The sequence below is a fragment of the Marmota marmota genome, unplaced genomic scaffold (assembly GCF_001458135.2).
Source record: "Marmota marmota marmota unplaced genomic scaffold, marMar, whole genome shotgun sequence".
NCBI classification, from domain to species: Eukaryota; Metazoa; Chordata; class Mammalia; order Rodentia; family Sciuridae; genus Marmota; species Marmota marmota.
Genome location: NW_026000093.1, coordinates 23,669,601 through 23,688,477, shown reverse-complemented (window position 1 = coordinate 23,688,477; position 18,877 = coordinate 23,669,601). Strand labels below are relative to the sequence as shown.

Below are 18,877 nucleotides of genomic sequence, written 5' to 3'. Positions count from 1 at the left end.
GGGCTACAGTTTACTGTTCTTTCTTTGAAGCTATCATTGTGTTGCAGGGCCATCGCATACAGGCCATTCTCCATGCTGGGAGACACCCACAAAAAGCCATGTACGTTGGCATTAGTTTTGCTAGTGTCTAGCACAGCGCCTGGTTCTCAGTAGATATTTGTTGAATGAATGACAGTTCCCGGTGGGGAGTCAGGCCCCTCCCTCAAGGAAATAATGACAGACAAATGCTATGAGGGAAATAAACAGGGCTGTGATTTCCTGGGAGGAGATGTGGTCAGGGGAGTTATCCTGGAGCTAAGACCTAATGAAAGACCAGCATTGGTTGATGAGAAGGGATGGACAGAAAGACCTGAGAGGGAAGGGAGTTTGTCCCAGTAGAAGAAGAGAAAGGAGCCCAGCACAGACATGAGTGAAGAGACAGTAGGACAAGGTGGAAGGAGGCCATTGAAGGACTTAGGTGGGAAGTGACATAATCTTACTAAGGTTGCTTCGAGAGGTGTAGGGAGCTCTTCTCTTCCCACCTACTGTGGCTTGCAGGGAACCTGAAGGGGCAGCTTCATGAACCTCAGCACCATAGACCCCATTTCTTCTCAGGCCTTCCCTTTGCCTAGCCATCCCAGGCAGGCCCTCATAGTCTCCTTCCTGGGTCCAGCACCAGTGTAGTCTCAGGAGAGACTCTAACAGCAGACGTTTACAACTCTGTGACTTGCAGTTCCCTTTAACGGATTCATACTCATTTTTGATGGGTGCCATAACAAATGCCACAAATTGATGGCTTACAACAACACACGTACATTATCTTGCAGTTCTCCATGTCAGGAGTCTTGCATGGTAGCAGGGCTGTGCTGCTTTCTGGAGGCTCTGGAGAAGAATCCATTTCTCAGCAATCAGCAAGTGATGACATAGCCCTCTGACTTTTCTCCCATAGGCCTTCTCACCACCACTACCACACTTGGGAAAGGTTCTCTAATTCTAAGCATTCCTGGGATTAGATTCAGTCCACCTTCATAATACAGGTGAAAAGTCTCATCCCAAAAACCCTTATTTTAATCCCATCTGCAAAGTCCCCTTTGCCATGTAAAACAACATATTCACAGGTACCTTAGAGTAGGACATGGATACAACTGGAGGTCATTATTCCACTACCACAGGACTCCTTGACCTTAAAAGATTGATCAATCAAATAAAATGAGTGAACCATTAGGATATAGATTAAAAAAACAATTTAAAAATACATCTTTGAGACTATCAAAGAAATGTTAACATGGGTATTTAGATGTAATATTTGATTACTAATATTTTTAGGTGTGAAGATACTGAATGTTACTCTAGGGCTTGGAATTCTTAATAGCTTTTGATTAAGGTTTTATTAGGGAGAACAAGAGCAATGGACTGAAAAAGTTAAGAGGAATATAAAGAGAACTAGATTTAAAGGAACAGGGAGGAGAAAGGGAGTATAAGAATTTTATCACTGGATGTTGGGTTCAAAAGATAGCAAAGAAAAATATATAATACAAGCTCTCATTTATTAATAACCTCTAAAGTGTTTAATAACCTCTAACTTTTTGTATAATCCAATGCAGTAAGAGTTGTAGTCTCCAAGTTACAGATAAAGAACAGGAGGCTGAGAGGGGCAAAGGATACATAGATGGATTGCAAGAGCTGGAATTTTAATCCAGGTCTGAAAAACTCTGTTAGTCACCTTTCCATTTCTATAACAAAATAATCAACTTATAAAGAGAAGGGGTTTATTTTTGGCTCACAGTTTTGGAAATTTCAGTTCATGATTGAGTAGCCCCATTGTTTTGGGCCTGCGGTGAAGGAGCACATCATGGTGGGAGCATGTGGCAGAGTAAGACTATTCACCTCATGGCCAGGGAGCAAAAAAAAGAAGAAAGAGATTGGGTCCCACAGTTGCCTTTGGATACACACCCTTAATGACCTAAGGACCTACCACAAGTCCTTGCATCTTAAAAGTTCTACCACTTTCTAGTAGTAGCATCCTGGGGACAGAGCCTTTAACACAGGCCTTTGGGGGCATTCAAGATCCAAAGTATAGCAGACTCCAAATACCAAGCCTTTTTCTCTTCCTTGTCCAGGTGACAAGGAGAGTGTATTAGTTTCCTTTTGCTGCTTTAACAAATTACTGAAGACCTGTTGACTTTCCACAAATGTATTATCTTAGTTCTGTAGGCCAGAAGTCAGAGGTCTCTCTGAGCTAAGACTAAGGTTTCAGTAGTTCTTTCTTGGAGACTCTAAGAGAGAATCTACTTCCTTTCCATTTTCTGCCTCTACTCTTTGACGCATGGCCCCTTCCTCCATCTTCAAAATCAACAACACTATACTTCTTTGATTATTCTTCCCTGGTACATCTTTTTGTTTGACCAAAGCCAGGAAAGGTTCTCTGATTTTAAGGATTTGAGCATTAGAGTGGACCCACCCAGATAATCCAGACTAATCTTCCCATCTCAGCATTCATGCCTTAACCTCATCTGCAAAATCCCTTTTGCCATGTGAGGTAACATGTGGATTCTGGGAAGTAGGATATGGGCAAGTTGGTGGTGGAGAGTATTATTCTACCTTCCACAGGGAACGATGCTGCCATTATTACACTTACCTTGCCAGCACACTAGTGTGCCCAACACCTTATTGTGACAACCCCCATTACAAAGGGAACTTTGTGTTGAATCCAAAAAAAAATTAAATACAGGGCAAAAGAGGACTTTGAGCAGCAATGATGTTGGCCAAATAGAAAGAGCCTAGTTAGAGGAAGGCATGAGAGTGGATGCTGCTGCTCAAGTGTGTTCTGAGCACATTGGTGACATTCCTCAGCACAGTTAATCCTGCTTTAAATCCATCTCTGTGTTGTCGTCATGGCTGGCAGCTATATGAATTACCCATTCTAAGAGCATGACTGCAGAAATCAAGGTGGTGGCTAAGTTCGCTCATTTTTTAAAACCAATTTTTCAGATTCTAGAGCCAATACACCTATTTTAGGAAACGATGGAAAATCTGCATGTTTCTGATCACCCACCCTCCTACTTTTTTTTTTCACAACCAGTCCCCCCCAACCAACGAGTAACCATCATCTTGAGGCAGACAGTCCTTTGTTCCAAGGGCAAGTCATTTTATAAAGTACCAATTTTATGGAAATTACCTGATCTAATAGGATTGTGGGAGCTTGAATGAGAAGTGCAGGCTATAATGAAATTGTTAGAAAGCAGGGCAGCAAGTGAGTTAATTAACATTGAGTGTAATCCCTTTTTTAATTTAAAAAAGTTACATCATTGATTCATCTGAAATGAAATAGACTACAGTGATAAAGTTTAGAAACACAAATATCTTTTTGGTTTCTCTAGTTTTATATAGAGACAGGGCATTTAATTATAGACCTTTTAAAGCAGCAAAAGGTTCTCTTAGAAACCTTAAAATTCACGTTCTTCAAGCTTGCTAAAGAACGGTCTTTTGATCATTTGAGTGATTTAATATAGAGTCAGTCCCAGAGACTATTGAGATGCGAAGTTAGGAGAATCCTCCACTGCAGATGGAGATGTTTGCTTTTGAAGCCTATCATTTCCTCGTGGCAGGAGACTGATTTAATTAACTGCATACATGACCACTATGGTCATTGTGAGCTGAATCTAGCAGTTAGATCTGCTCCCAGGAAGAGATCAACATGAACAAGCACTTTAGGGAGAAAAGGCAAAACAAAACAAACCTTGAACACTTACTTAAAAAACGAAGGCCACATTCAGACGTGTATGGTTATCATTGACTTTAATAGGAACAGCCTGTCTGTTTCTGGGAATCAGGATAAGTTGGTGGGAAAAGTATGACATAGAAGCAAAGGAATAAAAGGACTCGTTGGGCATCTTGTTCAAAGACTTCACAAAGAGCTGCTTGTCAGGAAAATGAGTTAAAAAATCACATTTTGCTAATGAAGACTGTTGTCTCTCAGAGAATGACCTAATGCTGCTACACTGTCATTACAAACTAATCCCTGAAGAAGGAAGCAGGAAGAAGAGGTACTGGTTTTAACAATTAGCACTATTTGCTAATTGCTTATCGTCAAGAGGAGAGTTCCAAATTGCAGAAATGACTGGAAAGATGCACCATTCTCTGTACACACACACACACACACACACACACAATCCAGGACCAACAATAGGCATGAAAAACATCTATTGGCATCGTGTTTCTGGCATCGCTATAACTACGCACCAAACAAGCAACACATGAGTCGGTGGTGACATCTGTTCTAGAACCTGTGGGGCTTCATTCACAAAGCAGTTGTAAAATCTTTGGGGGACAAAAATATTTCCATATCACTATGCAGATGCTTTCCTCTAAGGAAAACACACACACACACACACACACACACAAAAATGGATAAGTGCAGGGCTGAAAAGACAGGATAAAAACAGGACGTGTCATCCACTTATTTAAAATATGTCTTTAATTTTTGTCCCAAACAAAGCTCCATTGATTGTTTTAAATCACAGAGCACATTAGTTGTCATAGGCTGAAGTTTAAGACTGAGGTTGGTAGGCTGCGGTGACATACAAATGGATGCCGAGTATGTTTGTTTTGGTTTGCTAGGAAAACACTGGAAATGAAATCATTGAGTTGTCTATTTGTTTATAGCCAAAGACTTATGGAGGGTTCTGGGTACTTATGTTAGTGTATCTTTGAAATTCTCTAATCCACAGTGAGTGGGAAGTTACACAACTTGGGTTCAGCATCATCCAGGATGTTCCTCATTAGGGAACCCAGATTTGCCTCCTTCCCACGACTCCCCAAGTTTAGTTTACATTCATCACACAGCAAATTGTCCGTGCTGAAGGGTGAACTGCAGGCAGTGCGACCTGAACATCTTGTTATCTATTTACCTTCTCAGTAAATAGACAATTAAGAACTTGCCTCTTAAGCAGGCCTCCAAGTATATCTTCCCAAATGAGAGCTCTTTGATTTCCCCCTCTTTCCAAAGTGTTCTTTAATACTATGTAGCAGATTTATAATATGTTCGGAATTTTTTAAAGCAGCTGGCCTCTAGTAAGTTAACAATTTATTCAGTTGGAATAGTTTAAACATGAGGATTTTGTTGATTTTACCATCTTCTGGACAATTTTGGAGGAGTATTGTAAAACACTTCTGTAGACTGTTAAATTTTAGCATTTATTCATAAAGCCACTGCATTATCCATTGTTCTTTGAAATAATTGATCTGATAGAAAAGGTTCTTTTGCTTGTTTGACCTCAGTACATAATTGGGTCTTGCTAAATGTACTGTGGCTTTTTCAGGCATTTTGCATCTTTCTATTGTTGTGGGCATTTTGCTGTAGAAAGAGAAGCCAACCTATCTCTTGCGGAATTCTTTAATTGGTAAATGTCCTTTCCCGGAAAATAGTGGGTGATGTATTGAGAATGAAGGTGGGAGGAGCGCCCCGGATTCCTCAGTTGTGCTCTTGGCAAGCGGAGGAGGAAGCAGCTCCGAGAATGTTCTCTTAGTACCTGCAAGAGGAACCACAAGGTCTGCAGCCCCTGCCCATCTCTGCTTTCCCAAGCAGTTTGGGCTCATGGCTGACTGTACATCATAGTCAAACCCTTTATTCTCTTTGTCCATTTCACTTCTGCAATCCTGGAACCTCCTCTTCTTTTTTTAAAAAATTTATTATTATTATTATTATTATTATTATTATTATCATTATCATTATTTTATTATTATTTGGGGTACTGGGAATTGAACCACGGGGCTCTTAACCACTGAACCACATCTCTATCATTTTTATATATTTCATTTAGAGATAGGGTCTTGCTGAGTTGCTAGGGCCTCGCTAAGTTGCTGAGGCTGAGCTTGAACTCATGATCCTCCTGCCTCAACCTCCCAACCAGAGTCATTGGATTACAGGCATGCACCACTATGCTGGGCTCCTAGAACCTCTTCTTGCTTCAACTTCCTATATCCCACAAGCCCTGCAAAACCCTTGAACTCCTTTCTCCCTCCTTCCAGCAAGGGGAAAAGTCTTTTCAGACTTTCAAAGGCCAGAAGAGGAAAAGTCTTTTCAGAAAAATGGGGAAGGGAGGCAATAAAGAAGCAAGACACATTACCTTCTGAGTGTTAAGAAGTGGAGAATCGAGTCATCTTGTTTGAGGTCCTGGCATGAGTCTAAGTGACAAAATAATTCCTGTAGTCATTTGGCATTAGCCAAAATTGTGTTACAGAAGTGCTGAGTAGAGCCTTGGAAGTCAAACCAGAGAAACTGAGAGAAGGCTGAGGGACTTCCACAAGTAACTAAATCTTCAAGAAAATGGAGGAAACTTTATTAGCTTACTTCAAGTTATTATTGTGGGAAGCAGTGAATGGAGTGAGTATGGAAGAGAAACTAAGAGTGATTTTGAAATAATTTTGAAAGAAGCCATGCTGAAATTGGGCAGGCTGAATGTGAACAGCTTTAAGTTCAGATAAAATAAAGGGAAATGACCAAGAATATGGTTGGGGTTCAAATCTCTGTTACTCAAGTAGATTTGTGAATTTTCTAGCCGCCTTTTTTTTAATATATATTTTTTTAGTTGTAGTTGGACACAATACCTTTATTCTATTTATTTATTTTTTATGTTTTGCTGAGGATCGAACACAGTGCCTCACACATGCTAAGCAAGTGCTCTACTGCTGAGCCACAACGCCAGCCCTTCTCTGGGCTTCTGCTTCCTTATGGGCAGGACCTCCCTTGCAGGGCTGTGATAACACCTGAGGTCACGCAAGTATAGGGCCTGTGGCAGAGTGATGCTCATCAAATGATAGCTATTACTGTTTACAGAGGTTAAGATAAATTATTATCTTGGTCCTATATAAATTAGAAAGAAGTCCTTTCATACTTATAAGCCATTGTATTCCAGGTTATCAGTAAGACGTGGGCTGAATGATCTCAGCAGGTAGATAAGGGAATGTTACTTGGAAGCTGTCAAGCATACCTTCGGAGGGAAGCAGTCACTCAAGAATTCTGAAAATCCGTTTATGGCATAGTGTGAAAGAGCACACCGCCATTCCAGCCTGTAGGATGCTCTTTGAATGATGACAGTCATTTTGACAGTGCATGGGGACCAGAATGACATGATGATAAAATCATCCCAGAAATTTTGCAAGAGATAAAACATTGAACCTGCTCCCTGAGACCTGGCCTTTGTCTTATGTGTGTGTCTCTATTTAGATGAAAAGAGTAGGTGCCATAGTTCTGGACACAATGAAGCAGGTTATTTGGTAGTGGTATTCAGGCCACATGAGGAACCAAGTGTTCCCAATGGCAACCTAGGTAAATGGGCTATAATTAGCTTACAATTTTAATTTAAGGTTTTAAAACATTTTGGGTGCTGGGAGTATAACTCTATAGTAGCATGATTGATGTCCTAAGTTTGATCTCTAGTAAACCCCCTCCCCCCAGACACACACATGTAAATATTTGATTTGGGTTGTTGCTTTGGCCTCGTTGGGAATAAAACAGGACTGAGAAGCCCTGGAGCTCTCAGAATTCTCATTCAGCAATATCTCACTGCAAATTTAAATGGACTATTAATAGTTCATTTGGGAAGAAATTGACCAAAATTAACATTCCCACCAATAATTCACATATTAATGTATCATAACAAAATAGCTGGTCATTTGTTCAAAATTGTTGCAACTACAAAGAGCTTTAGGTTCATTAGCCCAGCCCACCCAAGAAGTTGGGAATATTTGTGAAGATGGTCAGTCATGAATGGTCTTTGGAGCTCAGAAGCAAGTGGGCCTGACTCTTAGTGCCACATACATGTGGGAGTCAGGACACATGCTCAGGTTGATGGCACAAGCCCATGAGAACATATATACTCATGGACTGTTTTTAGCATAACTATCCCAGCATTTCAGGACTTGAAAGGGTTTCAGATGTCACCCAATCAAATCTAAACAAGAGTCAAATTCCTCTGCATTTTTTTTTTTTTTGAGGACTATGGCCAGAGCTATTCAAATCTGGCTCTTTCAAAAGTGAATTTAATTTTTGAAAACAACCAAATCCTCACTAAGGCCAAGTTTAATGAATAAAGTAAATGGTCAAGATAAATAAATTAAAAACAAGGTTGGGTCATAAAATGACAAAACTGATTTGCTCACTTGACCTGCAAAGTGGTTCTGAGAAGTAATTCCAGAAGCACTGAGCGCAATGCCTTCCTCCCACTGCTGGTGTGGGTGCGCCTGTGAGGACAGGCAGAGAGTACAGACCAAGATCTGCAAGAACAGGCATCATATTTGACTTAGATATTCAATTTCTAGGGATTTATCATAAAGTATTGAGATGGTTCAACAATGATTTAATGAGTACAAAGCTCAGTGCAGTGTTCATAACAGCTTAAAAATTGGAACTTTGCTAAATGTCTAGCAGTGGGGATTGGCCAGATACAGAAAGGCATATAAAGTCAGTAGGATACTGTGCAGCGTGAAAATGCTGCTTCTGAATGTTTGTGTTGGTGTGGAAAACTGCTCGTGTTCAGAGAAAAGAGCAGGTAACAAAACAGTGTTAAGATCTGCTCCAGGTGAAGGTGAGTAGCTATGGGGAGGAGTGAGGTGCGGCATGGGATTATGAATATTTCAACTCTTTTTGCTTGTCTATATATTCTGACTTTCTTATAACAACAAAATGTTTTTAATTGTTTTTTTAGTTGTCAATGGTTCTTTATTTTATTTATATTTATGTGATTCTGAGAACCGAACCCAGTGCCTCACACATGCTAGGCAAGCACTCTACCACTGAGCCACAACCCCAGCCCCACAACGAAATATTTTAAAAATAAAATGACAATAAAGGAAAACATTCAAAAGAGAGGGAGACTAATTCTGCTGTCTTTAGAGAGGAACATGGTGCACCTGTATTCATTTGCTGCTGGAACAAAGTCCACAGGCTGCAGGTCTCAAACAGCAGAAGCTTGTTGCCTCACAGTCTGGAGGCTGGGAATGTGGGATCAGGTGTTGGCAGGGTTGGTTCCTTCTGAGTGGTAGGAAGGATCTGGTCCCTGCATCTCTCCTCACTTCTGGGAATCTTTGGTGTCCTTGGTTTCTGCTGCCACACTGCAATCTCTCTTTTCTTCTTCATGCGGTGTTCTCCCTAAATGTGCATCTGTGTTCAGATTTCTGCTTTACATAAGGACGCCAGTTGCAGGGTGAGAGCCCCACCTTACTCCTGTGTGACCTCATTTTAACTAACCACATCTGCAACAACACTGTTTCCAAATAAGATCTCATTCCAAGGTATTGAAGCTCAGGACTTCTGCATATGCATATGCAGGATTCAAGCCCACAGTGGTACCCAGTGAGACAGCCACACTGCTCCTGCGCCAATGTCGACCACAGTAATGTGCCACTGGCTGTACAACATGACTGAGTGTCTAGATCAAGAGCAGTGGGATGGGGACATTGACCGCCTCTCTGCAGAACTCCAGGTTCAAAGAGAGAATGGTGAAAACTGAGCCCAAGCAAGACCCTACCTCAAAATAAAAAATAAGTGCTGGGGTTGTGGCTCAGTGGCAGAGCGCTTGTCTTGCACAAGTGAGGCACTGGGTTCAATCCTCAGCATCACATAAAAATGAAAAACAAAATAAAGATATTGTGTCCATGTAAAATTAAAAAATATTTTTAAAAATAAATAAAAAAATAAAAAGGGCTGGAGATGCAGTTCAATGGAAGAGGGCCCCTGGGTTTGATCCCTAGTACCACAAAACAAAACAAAAAAAATCCAGAAAAGCCAAGAAAAGATAAAAATATTAGGAGTAGACTGGACACCATGGCACACACCTGTAAATCCCAGGGGCTCAGAATTACATATTCAGGAGGACCTCAAATTGAAAGCCAGCCTAAGCAGCTTAGTGAGGCCCTGTCTCAAAATTAAAAAAAAAAAAAAAATTAAAAGGACTGGGGATGTGGCTCAGTGGTTGACTGCCCCTGGGTTCAATCCCCAGTACCCTTCCCCCCAAATTGAGAGTATATTACACTAAAAACTGTATGTGAATGTTTACGGTGGTTTTATTCATAATCACCAAAACCCAGAAACAATCAAGACCCCCTTTGTAAGTGAGGGGCTACACCAACTGTGACACATCTGTGCAATGAAATAAAAGAAATGAGCTGGGAAAAGACACAGAAGGACTTTAAAATGCGCATTGCTAAGTGAAAAAAAAACAGTCCAAAAAAATCTGCACAATACATGGGTCCAAGTATATGACACTTTGGAAAAAGCAAAACTGTAGAAGCAGTAGAAAGATCAGTGGTTGCCAGGGGTTTGATGGGGAAGAAGGTAAAGAGGGAGAGATAAATAGGTGGAGCTCAGGATTTTTAAGGCAGTGACGCTATTCTACATATAGATACTGTGATGGTTGCTACGTGTCATTATGCATTTGTGAAAACCCATGGAATATACAGCACAAAGAGTGAATCCTAATGTAAACTGTGATTTAATTAATGATAATATATCAATATTTACTCATCAGTTATGACAAATGTACTTTACTGCTGCAAGATGATGGTAATAAGGGAAACTGTTTAGGACAGGGAGGCAGGAGGAGTGCATGGGAACTCTGCACACCATCTCCTCAATTGTTCCATAAACCTAAAACTGCATGAAAAAAAGAAGTCTATTAACTTAAAAGTGAAATCTTCCAAATAAATATCTTCTGTAAAAAGAAATGTAAAAGAAACTATGCACTTAGCTACCCAAAAGGGGCCTTTGGCAGATAAAAGTTTGAGAAACTGCAAGAGTTAGCTCTTTTCAAAGGCAGCTGAGAAGACACAGATGCCCAAAGTGTGAACCAGCGGGACTCTGGAGATGCAAACAGCCCTGAAGCCCACACCTACCTCAGACTCAACAAAGCCCTTCTAATGGAGCTTCCACGGTGGGGAGGGGGAGGGGAAGAGCAACCAAATTCTTATTCAAAGAAATAACAATTTGGAACACGCACAAGAGTGTCAACAAGTTATGTAGATCTTATCAGCAGTTGCATTTTTGGTGCCTCCCAGCTATCCAGCCAGGCTCCACCAGCCTGTCATCACCCGTCAGCATCCCACACCTCTGGGTCTATCAACACCTCACCAGAGCCCCAAGGATCCCGGATTCTTGCTCCTTCCCTTTCCTCTCAGGATGCCATCATAGCCTTCCACTGACTATGGATGAGTACCTGCTGTCCATTTCTGGTACTATTCTGTCACTTAATGTGTCTTCAACATCCACAAAATTGAATAACAATACCTTTATGCTAGCTTTGGAAAAAGTGTTCAACGTGGAAAAATCTGGTATCTTCACATCTGAAGGAAGAGGATGATGCATAATCTCAGTCATGTGAGGAGAAAACATGCAAAGTATTTCCTGTTTATAGGAAGTGTACATTTGCAGGTGAAATTTGCAAAATTGTGGGTAAGGGATAAGGCATAAGACTCATTGAAATTCTTTTTCCCAATCTTCCTAAAAATGAAGGTCTCATAGTTCTGGAAAAAAGAATGTATACATACATCTATAATTTATAGTTTTAAATTATTTGTTATTATTTTCATTATATATATTATTTATGTTATATATACATGTATATATGTGTGTATATATAAAATAAAAATATACATGTACGTTGGTCTATGATAACTCAGCCTTTCAAATGTAATTTTGCTAAAGGATGTAAAAAGCATTTCTTTAGATTAGTGAAAACAATAGTCTATATCTCGACTTTCTTTTACAGTTACCTCTGGCATTACATTAAAGTCAGTGAATGGCTCTCCTTGTTTGTTTTCATTGTAGGCAGCTTTAAGTGCCTTGAAACAATTTTCTGAACAAGGACTGGATCCAATTGATGGAGCAATGAATATTGAAAAGGGTTCTCTTGAAAAGTGAGTAAATCCTCCATTGGTATTTTTATATTTGTAATTTTCATAATGGTACAAAAGATGAGGCATAGACAATTATAATGTAAAAACATCCAAGCAAAGATATCTAAATCTTGCAAAATTATTCATTATATAATTAAAGTAGATAAATGAAAAGCAGCATAGGTGGTCATATTCATCTTCTATAATATATCTGCAAGTTTTAATCTATGAATTAATGAATGCCTTTATTGGAAATGTTTATGAATTTGTTGACCCTAGAGACTTTGCAAAACTTACCAAAAAGTTTTTTTCACTTCATACTGTTGACCATCCTCTGACTAACCCATTTTCTGTGATTAAAAAAAAACAAAAAAAAAAAACCCACTTATGTTCCTACTAAGTTGTGAACACAATAGAGAGAAAAGAAAAAAATATAGAGAGATGTCCTTCCCCTAGGCTGCACTGGTTTTTCACATTGTCATATGAAACACAGCACAACAGTGCCACAGGCCTGGGGCTTCTAGGGCTTGCAACTATAAAAATTATTTCTGGAATCCAGCTCGCAGCATTTTTATGAGACTTGTACATAAGGCTCTATCTAAGGGACTGGATTTTGGGTCTCTCCAGAGACCCAATTTATACTAAAGAAATGTAAGGCAATTACATTTACATAGTAGGATCCAAACTCTTTCAAAGCAATAATAATAACCAGCAAGTTCTCAGAACACACACGTTATATTTTTAGAATTAAAATAAAAATAGATAACCCAGGAAGTGAAAACCAGACACAATGATCCTGTAGTTAAATGAACATACCCCCCAAAAACCAAACCAAAATAACCCAGAAAAACAACAACAACAAAACTGCCAACATTTGGTCATTAATATTTAAAAGGTAAGAGCATGAGAAGAAAACATTTGGTAAACAGACGTGGCATTTTAAGTTGTCTATAGATTGGCAACCACTTATAAGCTAATTTAATCAAAACCATTTCCACATGATCTCATCAGCAGACTATCTGAACATAAATATTGTTGTTTCACTTTAAAATGTCACTTTTGTGGTGACCTTTGAATCCTATGTGCCATCTGCTAATAAACATGTCTGAAGATGTGCAACCCTGGACCTCAGCTCTTGTTAATGTATTAATCTTTTAGACAAGCCAAGCATCTGAGAGAGAAAGCGGACAATAACCAGGCGAACCCGGGCTCCATCGCTCAGGACTGCAAGAAATCAAAGTCGGCCATCTAGCAACTCCCAGAACCCACGGCTGCCACCGCATCCTTATAAACCTGTCAGCACGAATGAGGGTGTCTGAGTTCAAGGAAATGAATGACTAATACCATTATTTGAGTCTTATGTGAAGACAACACTATTCTAACACAAGAGATAATGTACATGGTACTGTTTATTCAACTGGGGAAAAATAAAACTTTGAGCATTTCCCTTGGAACTTGAGATCAGATCATAACTCATTTGCCCAGAGGCAGCAGAAATCTGATCCTGCTACTGGAGCTTAAAATAACAATTAATGAAAAGTGTTAGAAACAGAGCTCAAGTTTTTAAATGATTAATAGAGAAGTTGGGTTTGGTTCTGTTGTTCTGATTGTTTTCTCGTGGCACTTGTGTTCAGTTATACTCTCTCTCGTTTGAAAAAATGCTTGACCATTCGAAAACTAACCACTGACGTGCTGTGGAATGTGATGGTTGTTGTCTTCATATAGAGTCACCCAGTTTCTCTTTTTATGCAGATATTTGTAATCTTCATCCTATATCAATATAAATAAGGTGCGCTACGCAAAGATGTATGCAAACAAATATGTTTTAAATCAGGTCAGATATTTGATTAAAAACATGAAATAATGCTAGGAACAAGTAGTTTCAATATATTCCAGGAATTTTAAAAAGCAAAAAAAAAAAAACAAACAAAACCAAGCAGTTGTGGGTTTTGAGCTCCATGATACCATTAGCAATGAAGGGGGCGTCTTGCCTCTGCGCGTCATTTTCCTGGATTCCACTCTGTGTCGTGGAAACCGTGCCACCCCCATCCGTGTGTTGTAACCACTCACTGTTTGCATCAAGAGTGTCTTTATTCAATGCCTCTGGATTTGGGACAGTGAGTAGGATCAGAGTCAATGATGTACATGGCGGGGAAGGGAAAGCCTGTTGGAGAAGCTTCTAGCCAAGCCGCGTTCTGGACCAGCATGTTGGAATCCAGCGTGGGGCAAACGCAGTAAAAATTTGGTCGGTTTCTGTGTGAAGTGTTGTTATTGTTGTTCTTTCATGCCCTCACTCTCCTCTCTTAAATATCACCTCAGTGAAACCCATTGGAAAGGCCACCACCCGGCCCAGTCACCCTGCCCAGCGGAGGAATTAGCAACCGTATCTGTGAAACTGCAGAGCCGCCTCCTGGATGACGCGCGGGCCAGGTTCTGGCCAGCCAACGTCATCTCATTGTCCAGGCTTTCTCCTTATTGATTTGCAGATGTTGTGCAATGAGAAAACACTATACGGTCTAACTGCTCGACCCAACCTGACAATAGGAATATAATTATGTAAGATTTCACAAGCAAAACCACCACAAATCATGATCTGGCTGACTCACACGCGACTGGAGAATAAACAAACAGCACCATAAGGAAATAACTCCAGGGTTGTTGCTAATGACTCCCATGTGAGGAAGTCCGTCTGTCTGTCGGTCAGTACTGGGAGGGTTGGGTGCCCTTGCAGGAAGTAGGTTTTGTTACATAAAGCTGAGTCCCAGTGAAAAGAACAGCACATCTGTAAGGTGGAGGTTCATAGAGGTAAACTGTTTGAAATCTCGTCCTGCTGCCTAACCCAAGGGCACACAGGGCCCCAAATCACTCCCATAGAAGGGGACAGGCCCTTTCTTCTACCAGGACTTGGCCACCTGAGGCTTCCACCCTCAGATGAGGTGGGGGCTACTTCAGGCAGGGTCACTGAAGTGGCTCCTCAGTTTAGCCAACCCAGTAAACATGTGACCTTCTGCAGAGTCACAAAGCCTGCAGGTCTGGGAGAGAGTGACGAGCCTAGGGAACAAACAAAGCTAATTGGTTCTCACGACCCAAGTATCTGAAGCGTTTAGCTGGGGCTGTCTGCCATGGAGCCCTCCTCAGCGCTGACGGGTCACTGAGCCCCCAGAGCTGTGGTGGCTGTGGGAGTGCAGATGTGCCCAGCATCTAAAATTTAGTAATCAATTATTTCTTCAAAATCCCATGCCTTCTACTTGCTGGAAGAGCCCAGGAAGGCCTTCAGATATTTTCCCCAGAACAGCAGCACTTCCTGGGAGTCATCTGGAATTTTTTTTTTTTTATTGAATTACCAATGCAAATGATGGGTGGCCTGCAGTTCCTGGCAAGGCCCTGCTGCAATGCTCTGTTCCAAAGCGCAATGTTATATATCATTAGAGGGGAAACCATTAAGTAGATTTATTGAAAGAATGTTTCTTCAGCACAAGGAGATCTTTTTGATGAAAAATGGAACTCATTATTCTTTAAAGGATACAGATTGACTTATCTCCTTTATCAATTACAGTGTCTGCTTTCAGCTTTTCTCAATCAGCGTGGGGCTTTGTAGTCACTTCCCAGTGCTGAGGCCAATGTGTTTTATGAAAAAGGTTTGTTTTTACATTTTAATTGGAAATATAATATTGCACTTTGGAACTCTGACCATCTTTTCCAGTACAACTTGCCAAAGATCAATGGTGAGACACCACCCATCAGATCGGGACAGGCATCCCAAACCTCTCCCCAGGCGACCCTTTTGACAAGTTGTCCTAGCATTCTTCTCCCAAGCAAACATTCTCAATTGTGATTTTTTTTCTGACAGTTTTGACCAATGTATCCACCATAAAGTAAAAATAGATGAATGAAAAAATGTGCCTTATTACACAGAGGTTTTCAGGACTCCTGGTGACTTTGGAAATGTGGTCCAGACCTGCTAGCTGCTGTTTAAATCCTGCTGCAGGTCCGGAACTGCAGAGTTTGTTTTGTACCTTTTCATTTCCAAAGGCTACTTGTTACCATTATGACCAGGAATGACAGAGAACCTAACAGTTTTGCACACAGAGCTGATAAATCATTAACGGCAAAATCATATGAATTTGTCTTTGAGACTTCCGCAGCCTAACCCACATGATATAAGCACCTGGTAATTGTATGAGAGGTACATTGACTAAGTGGGCAAATGGATGATCTATCATCCACCACAAGTTGGAGAAATGAATTTTAAATCTCACTGCTTGCATAACAAAGAGATAGGCATTCGTGATAACATATGACACTACTGTTAATGTGATACTATACCCTCAACCCCAGGGGTCTCTGAGGTTTTTTAATCAAGAACATGGTAAGTCAACAACAACAATAAAACACTCACTTACTTAAGTAAATGTGGCACTTTGTGCTGTAGCACTTTGTTTGGTTTTATTTTATCTTCCCACTTCTACATTTATATTCCTTTCCTAGGTTAGCAGGTTTAATAACATTCCCCATCCCAGATGCATCCCTATATTTCTGTAATCTCATGTGCACATCTTCATGAGGAAAGACCTTGTAATATCTGATTCAGAGAAAAGACTTCCTTAGACCTTAAACTGACTATTTCTGGCAGATAACCACTGAGTTCCATCTCACCTTCAGGACTTAAGTTACCTCACTGGGAGAAGCTTTCCTCTTAGGTTCTAACTTTTCAACGTAGATAAGGGCTCCTTGGACTATATCCCCAGGACACTCTGAAATAATTAACAAAACAACTTCAATTAAAGAGTCCCCATCATTCTAGCTAGTGGGAAAGATCAAGAAGAAAATAAGCCTAGATAACCAGTAGCTTCATCTTCCTATTCTTAGAGCAACATGCTATATATTCTGGAGACACTATCAAAGAAGCCACATCTACTTTCAAGGAACTTTTCTTTTAGTAGTGCATCTTGTCTCACTCCCACCATACCCCAAATATCCACCGCCCCCCACCCACACATAATGGGGTTGAAAGCCCCTTAAACTCACCAACACAAAAGGAAGCCAATCAACCCAATTTACTTCTCAGTGGGTCTCCCGGCCTAGTGCAGTGCCCACCTTAATGCAGTACGTGCTGAATAAATGTTTGTTCAGTGGATTAACAGCATGGAAAACTCTGCTGGGATGATTTTCCCCATCTAATTGCATTGACAGTGACATGGACAGAGAAGTCTGGCTTTCCTCTTGCCTAGGAATAAACTTCTAGTTCTATTTCTGTTAACATGTAGACTTTTAACATCATCTTAACATCTTTAGGTTTCAGCTTTTCATTCAAAATCTGGAGCTAAAAATATTTAGTATTATGTGGACTTTTTAAAAAAATGTGCACATATTATGAAAATAAATACAACACTTTAGTCCATTCGTGGCGATTAGGGAAAGAGCAATGGTCGAGGAGTGTGGCTAGTTTAGGGACCTGTTTTCGACACAGATGTGACTTTGGCAAGGGATGCAGCTCTCCTGGGCCTCAGCTTTCACATGTATGAAATGATGGCCCCTAAGAACACGGTAGCTCTAAACTTATCTTCTCATAGTACATGTATTGCTAGCGGCACGCTTATGTTCAAAGTTTGTGTCTAATAGATGTGAAGTTTTTATCAACCACCTAGAAGGAAAATATCACTCCTATGTTAATTAGGATCCTTTCAGTTTCAAGTTCTGAGAATCAATTCAAACCAGCAATGGGAAATTTGCTAATAAGGCCAGAGGGGTATTTCACAGAATATAACAGCAGAAATTCAGGAAACACACACATATACACACAAAAAACAAAACAGGAACCAGGAAGTAAAAAGCTGTGGGGAAATTAGGAAGTTCTCCCTCTATCTTCCCTTTCTATCTTTCACTCTCTCTTCCTAAACCAGCTGCTATTTCTCAAGTGCACATACCAAAGGACATGGCTACCAATAGAACCCAAGTTTATACATACCTGAAGGAATACTGACTTCTTTCTTTAATTTTAATCCCAGAGTTTTAGGAAGCTACCCCAACTGGTCCCTCTTGGACCAGGGGCTCTCCTCTGGCCTACATTGTACGAATATGGCTGCCCCAAGTCCATACCTAGGGAGCTCGGTGGAGCAGCCCATCTAAGAAGAGGGAATCACTGTTGGGGGATACATCCCAATAGATACTGCCTCCACTCCTTCTCACAGTTTTCGTGGGGCAAGGCTCATTTCAATCGTGTGCTAGTTTCTTTCAAGGTAGTAAACAGTGAAGCTTCAAAAACTGAATAATGTTCTTCCAAATGTCTTAGATTTGTCTCCAGCTTGTGAATGCTGTAGCACTTTGTTTGGTTTTATTTAATTTAATCCTCCAGGCTTTACTTTCAAGGGTCTGAGGAACCACAAAACTATCCTGAATGAGTCATAAAACTACCTTAAGTAAAAAATAAAATCTTTCCAGTGATCCCAAATTAGTATATTTTAAATTATGAAACTGCTTCCCTTCAGCATGTACAAGTAATGAAAAAGAAAATTAGGTGATAGTGTGGCCATCCAGCCTCCAGAGAACCAAAAGCCACTTTCCTGCTTTTGTTTTGAGAGTTATGAACCAGAAGGGACTTCTTGAGACTTGCAACTGAAGTTGGTTGGGAGAGACACAGGCAACCTTGATCTCCTTTTCTTTCAAATTTTGCTCACAAATATTCATGAGGACCCAAGGAAGGGAGGAGACTTGGTTTTGGGGGTGGAAAGAGACAGAAATTTGTACTGAAAATTGAAGTTATTAAGGAAGCCAAGCTGCCATGGGAAAGAATGAAGGAATGGAAAGTTCTGGAGAAGGCTTTGATAGAGACAGACTAGGTACTCCCTGCAATAAGTCTTTTCAGCTTCAGGAATAAGTAAAATCTTCCATTTCTCTTGAGCCTACCACCAAATCTTCTACACGGGTAGTTGCTTTCCAGAAGGATGTCTGGCCACTGGTCCTTCCTCATTCTCTGAGTCCAGAGGAAGGAATAGGATCCTTCTTC

The 18,877-nt window shown here is 40.5% G+C and overlaps 1 protein-coding gene across 10 annotated transcripts in view; it reads left to right on the top strand.

Moving 5' to 3' along the window:
- Stau2 (staufen double-stranded RNA binding protein 2) overlaps nucleotides 1–14,133 on the top strand; it is a 281,161-nt gene extending 267,028 nt beyond the window's left edge. For all 10 annotated transcript variants that reach the window (XM_015485870.2, XM_048783066.1, XM_048783067.1 and 7 more), the window contains 2 exons: nucleotides 11,804–11,892; nucleotides 13,030–14,133. In XM_015485870.2, the coding sequence (XP_015341356.2) occupies nucleotides 11,804–11,892; nucleotides 13,030–13,123 (183 nt within the window). In that variant the 3' untranslated portion in view covers nucleotides 13,124–14,133. The remainder of the gene's footprint in view (nucleotides 1–11,803; nucleotides 11,893–13,029) is intronic.
- Nucleotides 14,134–18,877: the final 4,744 nt, after the last annotated feature.